Source organism: Pollicipes pollicipes, unplaced genomic scaffold, assembly GCF_011947565.3.
Source record: "Pollicipes pollicipes isolate AB1234 unplaced genomic scaffold, Ppol_2.1 Scaffold_4740;HRSCAF=5597_pilon_pilon_pilon, whole genome shotgun sequence".
Classification (NCBI taxonomy): Eukaryota; Metazoa; Arthropoda; class Thecostraca; order Pollicipedomorpha; family Pollicipedidae; genus Pollicipes; species Pollicipes pollicipes.
The window spans coordinates 36,994,534-37,007,209 of NW_023596545.1; the positions used below are offsets into that span (position 1 = coordinate 36,994,534).

The window sequence follows — 12,676 nt, forward strand, 5'->3', positions numbered from 1 at the left end:
ATATGGTTAGGGGAAACCAGCCTGCGCTATTGACGCAATGGAACATTATGTTCTTTAAAGAGCTCGCCATGACATTTAAGTCTCCATGTCATGGGTGTAGCTTCCTGTTCAACTGAGGGGTCTCCAATGCCCCCTACAACTTGGGCTCTTGCCCCCCACTTACCTTACCTTACTTTACTGAGTACGGGATTGAGGATACTTGGCCAATTGAACACGTTCCTGTCGAGCTCCTGACTGGTTGAACTACATCAAACCTGGTCTGGAATGCTGTACAAAAGATGTGCCTAGTATCAGGATAGCCTGAATTTGAACTGGTTTGGTGCGGAGGGCAGCGGATCGAACTATACTGGGGAAGAGCGTTTCAATCGTTGACAACTCTTACGCTGAAGGCATTGATTCTGACACGCGCCAACGCTTAGGTTTCAAGCGTGTACCCTCGTGAAAGTCATCGTGGCTAACACGAGGTTAACTCGTCTGGATTGAGACCAATGCCGGGGTGCAAGATCTGGTAAACAGCAACCACGTTAACCCGGCGTTGGCGAGGTTGTAATGATGGTAATTTTGGAGAGCAAGCGAGCCAAATCTGTGGAAAACCCTGTTGATGACGTATCTAAGCGGGCATGTTTTGCCATTTTACACCGCTCAGCCCCTTCCAACACATTTTGCCTAACTACGCCCATGCTTCATGTTTAAATCCTTGATGACCATTGGTCAGTTTCTGTCCAACTCGTGCATGCGTGCGACGATCATGGTTCTGTAAGTTTGCATATTATGTTGCAAACGTGCAGAAACTTCTTCCATTGTTGGACAGCAGCCAGTAGCCCAGCACGGCTACGACTCAAGACTGTGGGCAACGTCAGCTCACTTATAGGTGCGAACAAACACCTCGACCAGTTACAACGTTCAACGCCGTCGCAAGCTCCCAATAAGCTGCGCCGAACAAGGCACGCCTGATGTTCGTATCGCGTATTATAGGCAATGACACGCGATTGGGTACAAATGGCAAACTGACTGAACCGGGATAGGCATGATGGGTTGGCCATGGCTCGCATTTGCCAATGAAGGCAATGCGAATGGACAACAAGTGGTGTTCAGCCCTCGAGTGCATACCAGACGATCCGCAGTTCGCTTTCCACCAGTTGGATTTAGGGAATGGTTGACTGACAACACAACTAGGGCAAATTTAGTGGAGCAAATGACTTGTAAACGTCGCAGACCCGCTGCTACAGCGCTATACTCAAAACGGATCTTCAGCAGTCACGCCTGTCGCGACGGAAGTGATGATTTCCGGTTTACGGCCCTATCGGCACGCGCGGGGCACAGTACACACTGGCCAGCAGGTTCGGCCCGCGCACAAACTGTAAAGCCACCCCCAACGTTGGCCTCGATCCGCTGGACGCCTGTCACCCCCCCTTCCCTCCCATCGTCCGGCGGGAAAGATGCTTCACGACACGCATCAGCAGGGCGAGACCCCGTCCAAGCCTTCCTGTCAGACCCACTCAAGACCCGGTCAGCACCCGCTGCCGCATCTCCATGGCAGGCGGTTTTCTGTGAGGACGCCGTACTCCACAAACACTATATTCTGAGCGAGCACGACACGCCACGTGAACACTATACTGTACGCGGACACCATAACCGCTAACATGCACGGACACTGGCTTGGTAAAATTACACACCATGGCGAACACGGCACACCATGGCTGTGCTGAGTGACTGGTCTACATCCCAGTATATTCCAAACCCGTCACTGTCGCACTCCTTCAGTTGCTTGAGGCCAACCGGCGCATGCCTTGGTGCGAACAAGACGCTGCCCACCAGGGGCTGTGCCAGGTTGACAGATTGCATTGCATTGATACAGCCTGATGGAAACACCGTTAGGCGACGGCGCCACCCTGAGTCGTCCAACATCAGGTAAGAGCGCTGCAAACCGGACATCCGCATCCAAACACACGCACACACACACGAGGCGCGACGGGAGAAGACTCGCACTTGGTCATGCGTCACACTTCACGCTGCGTTACGGTTAACTGCACCTTGGAGCAGAAACGAGAGAGCACCGTTTCCCACATGCAGGTCCGCACACATCGGACCGGCGTGAATGAAAGCGACCATACTCAGATCAACCCAGCCACATGGTGACTACAGCATTCGATATCAAACCCGTGTTACACAGCGCGCAGTTAGCAACTAGCCTGGTCATCCTCACCACAACGGCTTCGGCGCCGCAGACCACATGCAAAACGGCGAAAGGTCAGCAGCCTGTACCATCGTCATTGTTCGCCCCCCCCCCCCCGCTGCCGAGCAGCGCGCGCTGGTCACTGAACACGGTCCACCGCCAGTTCCGGCTCGAGAGAGACCTCTGCTCACCGCGAGGAGACCACACGCCCTGAACAAAAGGTGGCGCTGGGGCGGGGCGCACACAGATGGCGCCATACTGCTGGCCGGTCCTACTAGGCGATCAGCGCTCAGCGCTCTCGTCGGTAGGCGAGCCGGCGCCCTCGGCACCGCAGCGCTCTCGTCGGCTAGGCTCGTCGCCGCTGGCTCGCCGGCTTCAGCGTTCTCGGCCAGCTAAGCTCGCCGGCGTCAGCGCTCTCGGTCGGCTAGACTCGCCGGCGTCAGCGTTCTCGGCCAGCTAGGCTCGCCGACGTCAGCGCCGCGCCCTCCGGGGCGAGCCCACACTGTTGACGAAGCCGCCATTGCCGTTGCCGTTGGTGCCGTTGCTGTGGATGTGCGACGACCAGTCGGGCGCCTGCGCCGCGCTCCGGTAGTGTCGCTCGCACGCCTTGTTGAACACGGGCAGCACCTCGCTGGCGTCCTTGGCCAGGGCCTGCGGGGGAGCCAGGCCGTCAGGGACGCGCCGCGGTCGGACAGGCCGGGGACGGGCGGGGAAATCCGGAGTTAATAGGTGGAGGGGTGGGGGAGAAGGGGAATACAGGTTCCGTTCCGGGATACAGACGTGACCAGCCGGGTTCCGTTGTGCGTCTGGATGCGCCGAGGCAAGCGCGTCGGGTGATCAGCCTGCCGGGATGGCTGGCCCGTCAGGCCACTGTAATTGGTCCGTCTACCCGGACTAACCGGACTGTCTGGACGGACCCTGCTTAGCCTGTTTGACTGAGCCGCCCTATCGGACGTGGTTTACCAATTTGACCGACAGGACAGACTTTCGCCTGACTGTACCTGACCAGTCCGTTTGACCGGACACGAGAGGTTCGTCTGACAGAACCGATAAGCTCGTCCAATGGGACGTCTGTACAGGCACTGCAGGCTAGTCTGTGCGGGCATGACCGGCATGTTGGCGTGCGTCCCTCGGCCGGCCGGCCGCTGCCTGCGGACACCGGGCGACGGCAGGGGATTTCCCACGTGTCATCAGACAGCACGCCCGGCACTCCCCTCCACTGCTGGGCGCGGCTCTGCTGGCGTACTGCTGGGTGCCGCGGCTCTGACGCAGTCTGGGCGCAGCTTCGACCTATGCAGTCAGATTACATGCCGAAGGCAGCATCTCCCAATCAGTCCATAAACGCGGAAACAAGAGCACGGGCAGTGGCGTGCCGGCGTGGCAGGTCTAACCGCACCTTGAGGTAGATGATGGCGTCCGTCCCGTAGCCTTCCAGCGAGTTCACGATGAGGTCCCCCTGGAAGTACCTGGCGTACAGTCTGGACAGCGGCAGGCCATAGCCGTAACCTGGAACCAGCGCAGACCGATGCCCTCACACGAAGCAGACCACGCCGGTCCGTTCGTCTAACGCCGTCACAGCTCCACGCGCTGTGCTCCGCGGTGCGGTGGATCTCACCGCGAGCTGGCAAAATGCCAGTTGACCGTCGAACACGCCAGCATGCGTGACATCAACGAGCGCCTGCACCAGACGCCGACTGAACAAACAACGGGGCAGAGATACGGGCGTGCCACAGCTTCCTGTTGATCCTGCTGGACGCCCAGACGGGCAGATCGTGTGGTCAGCCCGTCAAAGACGTCAAGCTGCGACAGCAGACTTAAACAGACTACAAGGACGCGTCTGCACCCAGGGACACACGTGACCGTTATGCCAGCACCAGACACAAAAGTACCTGGCGAAACAAAAACAAATCGAGCGAGACGAACGCTTCCACGAAAACAAAACATAATTCACCAGGAAACAGAACGGAAAGGCCAGAAAACAGGGCGGAAACAACGCCCTCGACGCACCCATCCACATCTCCGTACGTGACCGCCTAGTTCGAGTACTCAACGCGCAATACCGCCCGGTAGCGTTCAAAGCATACACTCACATTACAAATGGCCGCAGCCCTGAGGGAGTGTTCAAGGTCCTGAGCAAGGGTCACGCGCGGCGACACGTACCGGCCAGCGGCGGCGCGTCGTCCGCCGGCGACGGCTTGGGCGCCGTGGAGTACATGTAGTGGAATAGCTGCTCGCTAGTGCTGCGGGTTACTCCGCCGCCCCGGTCACTGATCTGCGGAACATGGAAAGGGTCCCTGACCTGCGGCACACGGCGAGGGTCACTGACCTGCGACACACGGAAGAGGTGGGAGGGGGGGGGGGGGGGGCACTGATCTGCGGCACACGGCGAGGGTCACTGATCTGCGGCACACGGGGAGCGTCACTGATCTACGGCACACGACTGATCTGCGGCACACGGAGGAGGAGGGTGGGGCAATGATCTGCGGCACATGGGGGAGAGTCGATGATCTCCGTAACAAGGTTCACGATTGGAGGGGGGGGGGGGGAAGGACTGCACCGGTCCGTGACCCGAGACGTACGTGACGCCTGGTCCGCAGCAGTCATACGGTACACACACTGTAACAAATGATGACTTATAGTTTTTCGCAGCAGCATAAAACGCTCCAAAATAAATACAGCACTTCATGTCTCCGGAAGTGCTTAATGCATAAACTAAATCGCAACATGTGTTGGACAACGTGGGCACCAGTCGATACCAGAATCCCCACTGCATAAGACCTGATGCTTGGACCACATCGCAGTACAGATACCAGCTGTCTCATCAAACTCTCGTGCAAGGACGACAGCGGCCCGGCGGCCCACAGTGACCTGTCACATGACACCAACGTGCCGCGGTCGGTCGTGAACGTGTTTGTTGATTTCCTGGCAACAGGCGGGGCGAGCAAAACAGTACGGGTGATCGTACCGGGGCTGACGATGGCCAAGCTCGCTGCGCTGTGAAACAGGTGCAACAAAAGATTGTTCCAGTGGCGGCGCTCCTGTTGAGGCACTTTAGCCACTGCCTAGTCAAGCTTTAGAGCCCACTTCAGCACCTTTTTCAAAAGTTGCACAGCCTTAGATCGCGATAACCCTTCGTTTGTTTTGAACCATTAAAACATTTAAAAGGTGATTTTCACATTTGCAGCTGTCGGAATGTCCTCTACATATTTCCACGATATCACGTGCATCACGTAATGCTATTTCAGTTGCAGTTTACACTAAGTATTTCGCTATCAGAAACATGACTTCGCGCTGAACCCCTGGGAACCACGGCACACCTGAGCCAGCCTGCGTCAAGGTTTTTGGCTTAAGGCCTTGGCTCAGACCCAGCTTCCGGCAGCTCCTCGGCCACAGACTGACGTTTTAAGAATAATACCTGGCATTAGCAACCGCACTTCAAACTGACCCTTGCCAGTGTTTGTGGCGTCGAGACGAGAGAGCAGGGTACCTAATCTAAAACTTTGAAAGCCGACTGAATACTTAGAAGGCTTAACCATGTAGAAATAACATTCATAGCGATGCATCCGCCCGGACGGCCAGGGCCCGTTCCGATGCGTAAACTGCCCCATAGGACTGACGCCGCCACTGGATTGTTCTAGCAACGACCGCAGCTGTGGACTTGGGACAAGGTCAGACTAATTACGTAAGCGGCGGCTGCATGCAACCGCCACGAGGGCTAAAGAGCTGACGCAACTCGCTGCAGCTTGCATCAGTAACCACTTGCAGATGAGCGAGCAGATCTCAGAAGCCGTGTTCCGTCCGCACGACACAAAGCCGGCAGTGCACACAAAAGCGGACAGTCCCCCCGGAAAACGAGCTCAGGGGGTGAGGTCACACTTATCCCCCATCCCCACCCCCCCTCCTCATCCACACCAGCGACCGCCGCGCAGTCCGCTTCGGCCGCGTCCCCTGACCCCGCACTGTCGCCGGGTCGGACGTCGAGGTCGACCGCCACGGTCGTGTCCGCCGAAGGCTCGGTAAACGTGCACGCTCGAGGTCGCCCCTCGGCAACAGAGGGTGACGAGGCGAGTCTGCCACCCTCCCCCGGACTCTGGCCGTCCTTCGCACGGCTGGGGGCCGCCGGCGTCAGCGCCGCTGCCGCCACCGCTGACGTCACCGGCCAGACGGGCCGACGCCAACCGCCCCTGGAGTTTATGTGATACCTCGCCAGCTGTTTATCGACGCCGGCCATGGTTAACAATGCAGGGTGCGGCTGGCAACGCGATGCAGCGGTGGGCGCGGTCCGGACACCGGAGCGCCCTCCGCCGGCGTCCGCAGCGAGCAGCGGGACAAGACCGGTTATTTCTGGAGACTGCTGCCGGCCACCCGGCCGGACCAGTCATCCGGCGTGACGCCATGGTGGAAGGTTACGTGACCTGTGGCCGTGACTGGGCGCCTCGGGCGCTGGGCTCGGGTGGGGACAAAGTTCAGACTAGTGGCAAGGCGACCGCGTCCTGAATTGGATGAAATGTGAGCGCTAGTTGGTCAGCAACAGCCAAACCAGCACATGGGCTCTTCGCCCAGTACTGGCTTAGTCGTTTTGCAGGCGTGGCAACAACACAAGGATGCTCAAGACTGGACCAGGCTTGCGAACTGCCACCGTTTTCGCAAGAGATCACAGTTGCTGATCCCGGCTTACGCAGCCGATGCCCGGCTCGGGAGAGACGAATGTCAGCGATCCTCCGACGAGGGGCACCGGAAGTCCCGGGCGAGGTCACCAGTGACCCTCTCGCGACAGAGGGCCATGGCAGCGCCGACGACATGCAGACACCGACAGCCCGGGAACGGCAAGCCGTCACAGTCCCAGTCCCGGCACGGTCCCATCCACGATCCCGGGACCGGCTCCTGTCGACCGTCTCGACGCAATCGGACGTCGACAGCCGCTGGTGGGGCGGCCACCCGCAGGCGCAGCGCAGACCGCCGCCGCCCGTCCAGCCCCGGCGGCGGGCGCACCCACCTTGATGACGAGGTCCTCGTCTCCGTTGACGACCAGCAGCTCGATGGGCGGCAGCTCCGACGCTTCCTGATGGTGCTCCACCACGGCGCGCATGGCGTTCTTCAGCAGCTCGAACAGGATATGGTACAGGTGGGATGGCACGTACACCAGCTGGATCGGCGGCTCCTTGGCTCCTGCGCGGCGCACGCAGGCGTCACACACGCGGCGCTGCCACCCTCCCACCTCGAGCGAGTGTAGAAATGTGAAGGAACGAGCGGGCTAAGGTCACGTGACAGGGGGCGGAGGGCTAAGGTCACGTGACATCTGGGGACTGTAGCTTTGAGGACGTTAGAGCTTCGCGAAGAGTGACGCAAGACCGCGAGCGCATCTATGCCTGCGTGACGCACAACAAATGTCCCGGCGAATGGCTGCCGGCACTTGTTGGCTCACACATGTGCTGCCGGCACACGTGCTGCCAGCCACGGCCGCGTGGTGACAGAGTCAGACAAATACGCACGCTCCCGCCAACACCGCAAGACCTGACGCGATCGCTACACGCAGCAACGGGAGACGGTACCACGAAGGCGACGATGACTATCAGAGGACTGCCGACGCGCCAGCGGGCACCATCGGATGGCGGGCACCGTCGGACAGCGGGTACCGTCGGACGGCGGGCACCGTCGGACAGCGGGTACCGTCGGACGGCGGGCACCGTCGGACAGCGGGTACCGTCGGACAGCGGGTGCCGTCGGACAGCGGGTACCGTCGGACGGCGGGCACCGTCGGACAGCGGGTACCGTCGGACAGCGGGTGCCGTCGGACAGCGGGTACCGTCGGACAGCGGGCACCGTCGGACAGCGGGTACTGTCAGGGGCAGCGGGTGCCGTCGGACAGCAGGTACCGTCGGACAACGAGCATCGTCTGACAGAGGGCTCGGCGGTGGGAGCGCAGACGGCGCGGGAGCGACATTCCACCGGCAGACAGGCGGAAAATCCGAGCTGCCGAGCTAACAAAGCCGGGTCACAGGCAGGCGGTCCACTCACCGGGGTCTTTGTTGTTGCGCCGGAACACCTCTGTCGGCGGCGACATGGAAAGCGGACGTGACTGGTTAGTAGGTCCGTGCTATGAAAACTTGTCGCCATCAGGGGTGCACAAGCCGAGCCTGATTCCGCGTGTCCGCGGCTCGACGACACATACGGGCGCTGCACCAAGCATACAATGGCACGATCAAGCCAAACATGTAAAAACAAACAACAGGCAAATGTCTCAGAAATGCCCGGCTCGCGAAGACTCGCACAAGGGATGTTGACGACGTATGCATGAAAAAATGAAATCTTACACAGATCGTCGATCGACGGAAAGGGAATCTTGGTAATAGCGTGCCTAGTAGATATCCATGCATACCGACCCATAACGGAAAGTGCGGCGCCCACGCGGAAGTCATTATAGAATGACTATCCGCGGCCAAATTGCGAATTTCCGCAGATTTAATTTGCTTCATCAGCCCAGCAGATCCCAAGACGGAGCAAACAGCCGAATGTGCCTGGAGGTAGGCACTCTGTCAGCCTTAACAACGAGGGTCTGCCAATGACGCCAATGCCAACAAAAGCAAGGCCATCCCACCTAAAAACTCACATCCCAAACCGACAGACATGAGTAACTCACAACATACTGCCTACTGTCCCACGACATGCGACGCACACATTCAAAGCCAGTGACAAAGCGAAGCCGAAGCCAAAGCCGGCCGGACTCCCGCCAGCCCGACGACCCCGCCGTGTCTGCCGTCTGCCCTCCCCCTTCCCCCGCCACTGACCGTTGAACTGTGCGATGCGGAGCTCTGGCGAGGCCTGGTAGTAGCGGTCGCAGAGGAAGCGCGCGTTGGCCGCCGCGTCCTCGATCACGTGCACCACGTTGCAGTAGGGGTCGATGCAGCCCACGTTGCGGGGGTTGCCCTCGCCCTGGTGGCCAAACAGAAGCGCTGCCGGGCAGGCCGGCCGGGCGGGCGGTCAGTCGGTGGGCCGCGGGGGGGGGGGGGGGGGCGGGGGGCGGCCGCAGAGCACCACTTGCCATCTCAGTGAGCGAGTGGGTCGTGCTGACGACGTACACCACATAAGCTATGCACGATACGCGAGCGCGCACGTGCCGTATACGTGCATCTGACACCCTGCATCACAGATGAATGGTGTTGTTCACGTTGCAGTTCATTCCACATCGTGGCGTATGGGGTATAATTGATAATATCGCATACTGCGTGCTGCGGAAACGAACCATTCCACGTCGCCAGAATGATTGACGGTTAATTCAGTCGCCCCGTCGGTACCCCATCCAGACACTCACAGTGCTGATTGATGAGCATCCTGATGCTGATGCGGCTCATGTAAAAGCGGTCGAGGAAGTACTGGATGTTGTTCTCGGTGGACGCGTCCACGCGCGTGCTGCCCTTCAGCTCGATGACACCCTCGGCCATGGTCTGCACCACGCTGCTGTGCCGGTTCCGGATCTTGATCAGCGTCTCACAGAAACTGGAACACGCACGAGGCCTCTGATGCTGAGAACTAGGACGGGTGTGCGACCATGATGAAAACTCGTATCACTGCACCTGTGACGGGGACGCGGGAGCCTGGGGAGGACTGCCCGAGACCCATGTCTGCTTGAAAATTAGGCGCTGGCCCCGGAAGCACTGACTGCGAAATAATAGTCAAAAATTGTAATTGGCCCCGCACTGGAAGTGTTTCCCGTGCCCTTAACTTGTGGCTGTTTACAAAAGACAGGTGGTGACCTGTCACATGTTTCATGTCATGCAGGAAGTACATGAAACGTCCAAAATTGCATAGTCATGAAACTAAACAAGCAAATAGGCATCTGCCCTCGGAAAACTATAGGTAAGCAGCATATTAAGATGAAATAAACAGCCCAAAAGAAGTCATATTCACTACGAAAATATGTATTTACCGAACAACCACTCGAGCTGAAGTTTCAGGAGCACAGATCCCGACTTACTCATCCAGCACTGCAGAGCCTTGCGGGTCCGCTGCCTCGTACACCAGGATGTCATTAAAACTCTGCATGTACCAATCGGCGACCTGACGGCAGGATGGCTGCTGCAGGAGGCTGTCTGGCAGCAGCTGGATCTCCCGCATGATGTTGGCCAGCCGCACGGGAACCTCCCGGCGCAGAAAAAGGAAGCTCCGGCGCTCCGACGCGCTCTTTCCTGCGTCAGATCAACGCGGCTCATCACTGACGGCAGTTTACACACGATCTAAACTAAAAATCCCTAAAAATGCACCAGAAATACAAATCCACCGTGCATGCGTGCGTAAAAAGCGGCCAAACGGGTCAAGTTGCACACACAGAGCAGAAATTTGACGTCTTTGGCTTTCTAGGTGACCAGAAAGGCCCCAAATGAAGATGAATGACGCATGAGCAGCAAAACGCCGCATTTGGGAATAGTTTTATGGACCATCGGAGTCTTTGGCAGCCTTGCACTATTGCCAGAGCCCTTTACGTCCACTTGCTTGTGCCCTCTTGGTCACTCAAGGGCCCTTCACAATGGTCCTCGGCCCAAAAGATTAAATGGGCCCATTTGGACGCAGCTAGGCCGGCCGGAGAGGGGGCACTATGCCGTTACCGAGGGCCCCATAACCTTTATGTTAATCTGTCGGTCGCCCAGAGGCCCTCAGCGGATTATTCCCCTTGGCTCCGAAGGCTCCGCCCTGTCGCCGCATAGGCCTTGCTCAGAAGACCTTACACGCTGTTTGCTGGGTGCCCTATAGGTTCATCTGCCAAGGCACTCCCGATTGCTTAGGAGCTCTTCACAACGTGTCTGGGTTCTTCCTGTTTGTTCACAGGGCCTTGCCCACTCAACAGGGAGTCCATTTGTTAACCTGTGACGCGCCGAGTTTTCACCCAGGAGGGGACCGAATCGAGTTACCGGGGGGTCCTTTCAGAAAACGTAAGGGGCCCCGCACATAATTCACCGCTAAGGAGACCTGATGTTGGAAGCAGGCTACCTTTTTAGTTCAGAATCACATTTTGATACCTCGAAACCCTCTTTTAGTGATTCTAGAAGTCTTGCAGACGTCTTAAACTACCCAAAATTACTGGGTTGGTTTCTTCCTTTTAGCCCCGAGGGCCCAACGACACTAGGGGAGGGGGGGGGGGGGGGGAGAGGCATGTGCTGGCGTGATGCGGTAGTCTTGATCAACCAGGAGTCGCCCACAGTGGTCTTTGGTTTCTAATGTTATGTTTGGGGAGACTACACCATTGATTGGATCCATTCCTATCTAGTAATTAACCGGACCCTCCACATAGGTCTTTGGTTTTTCTGATGAGATCGGAAGGAAATTACGCTGTTGCGGAGGGCCCATCTGTTAGCCGCTCGGGGGCACTCTCGAGTACTCAGGGTTCTCCACGTTGGTCTCGAGCGCTGCCCAATTGCTCGGAGGGCTCCACACTCTTTCCGGGGCCCTGTACGTTGCCTTGGAGGGGTATACGCATTTCTGATGTGGTTTGAAACGTCCTCACCCGTGAGGTGAGAAAAATGTCATATTTGCTGTGATAATTGCTATCAGCATGAAAAAGTCCGGTGATTTGTCTAGTAAGGCGAACTAGTGTATTGTGCGTTTGATATTGGGGCTTTACGACGCACTCAGCTGCTGAGGCTATATGGCGTCGCTTGCCTCTCACCCTGGCAGGAAGGGCGGGCACCGCGGGGAATCGAACCCCTTATCTCTGGTTTCCCAGACCCGCACTGGTTAACGCAGACGCGTAGCCACTGCGCTACCGGCACCCTAATGCGCACTAGTGCACACCACGCAACAATATCTAGTATCCGGCAACGTATTCATTGCCAATGGCTGCAGCCGCTGCGCTCTCCGCATCCTTCGTGAATGTCTCGTTGTCGCTTTGTCACAAGCCTTTTTCGGGCTGGGGACGGGAGACTGCCAACGAGGCGAGTGCGCCAATATCCGCGGGGATCCCTGCAAATTTGGGTGTTCCCTTAGCCAAATCCAGGATCCACCACTGGCTCCAGTTCGGTTCGGCCAGGTTACGTCTGGTTCGGTTCCGGGAAGGCCGTAACCATGATTTTCCTCACGTGTGTGTGTGGGGGGGGGGGGGGGGGGGGGCGGGAGCGGGGCAAATGTCACATCAAGTCAGAGCAGTAACTCGGACCGAATCCCTGCACAACATTCGATATCTAGCTTAAGCCTATTGGCTTCCCTCCCCCTGCAACGTCGTCTGGTAAAATGCACTTACATATATATCACTCTCTCTCGATGCATGTCTTTATGTCCGATCATCTCTCTGCATCTCTCAGATCATACTATGCTATCTCACGAGCACTGGTAATACAATACGGGGTTCCCGTAGTTCAGCGGTCTGGTGGCGTGCCTGGGGAACCAGACATGCAACTAAACGCGGGGGATTCCCAGGGTGTCCATCCTCCTGCCCGGTAAGAGAGTCGACAACGCCATGGCATCGCGCTCACCGCTGAGACAATGAGTGCGCCGAAAACCATGGGACAA

General features: G+C 58.0%; 1 protein-coding gene across 1 annotated transcript; it reads right to left on the reverse strand.

Annotated features, from left to right (window-relative positions):
* Positions 1-2,542: 2,542 nt before the first annotated feature.
* Positions 2,543-10,362, reverse strand: LOC119098635 (pyruvate dehydrogenase (acetyl-transferring) kinase, mitochondrial; the record flags this gene model as incomplete). Its single annotated transcript, XM_037221606.1, is given in 8 exon segments — positions 2,543-2,827; positions 3,573-3,682; positions 4,337-4,448; positions 7,173-7,345; positions 8,195-8,224; positions 8,965-9,129; positions 9,489-9,673; positions 10,152-10,362. Coding segments are annotated over 8 exon segments (1,166 nt in total), but the record flags the coding sequence as incomplete, so codon positions are not given.
* Positions 10,363-12,676: the final 2,314 nt, after the last annotated feature.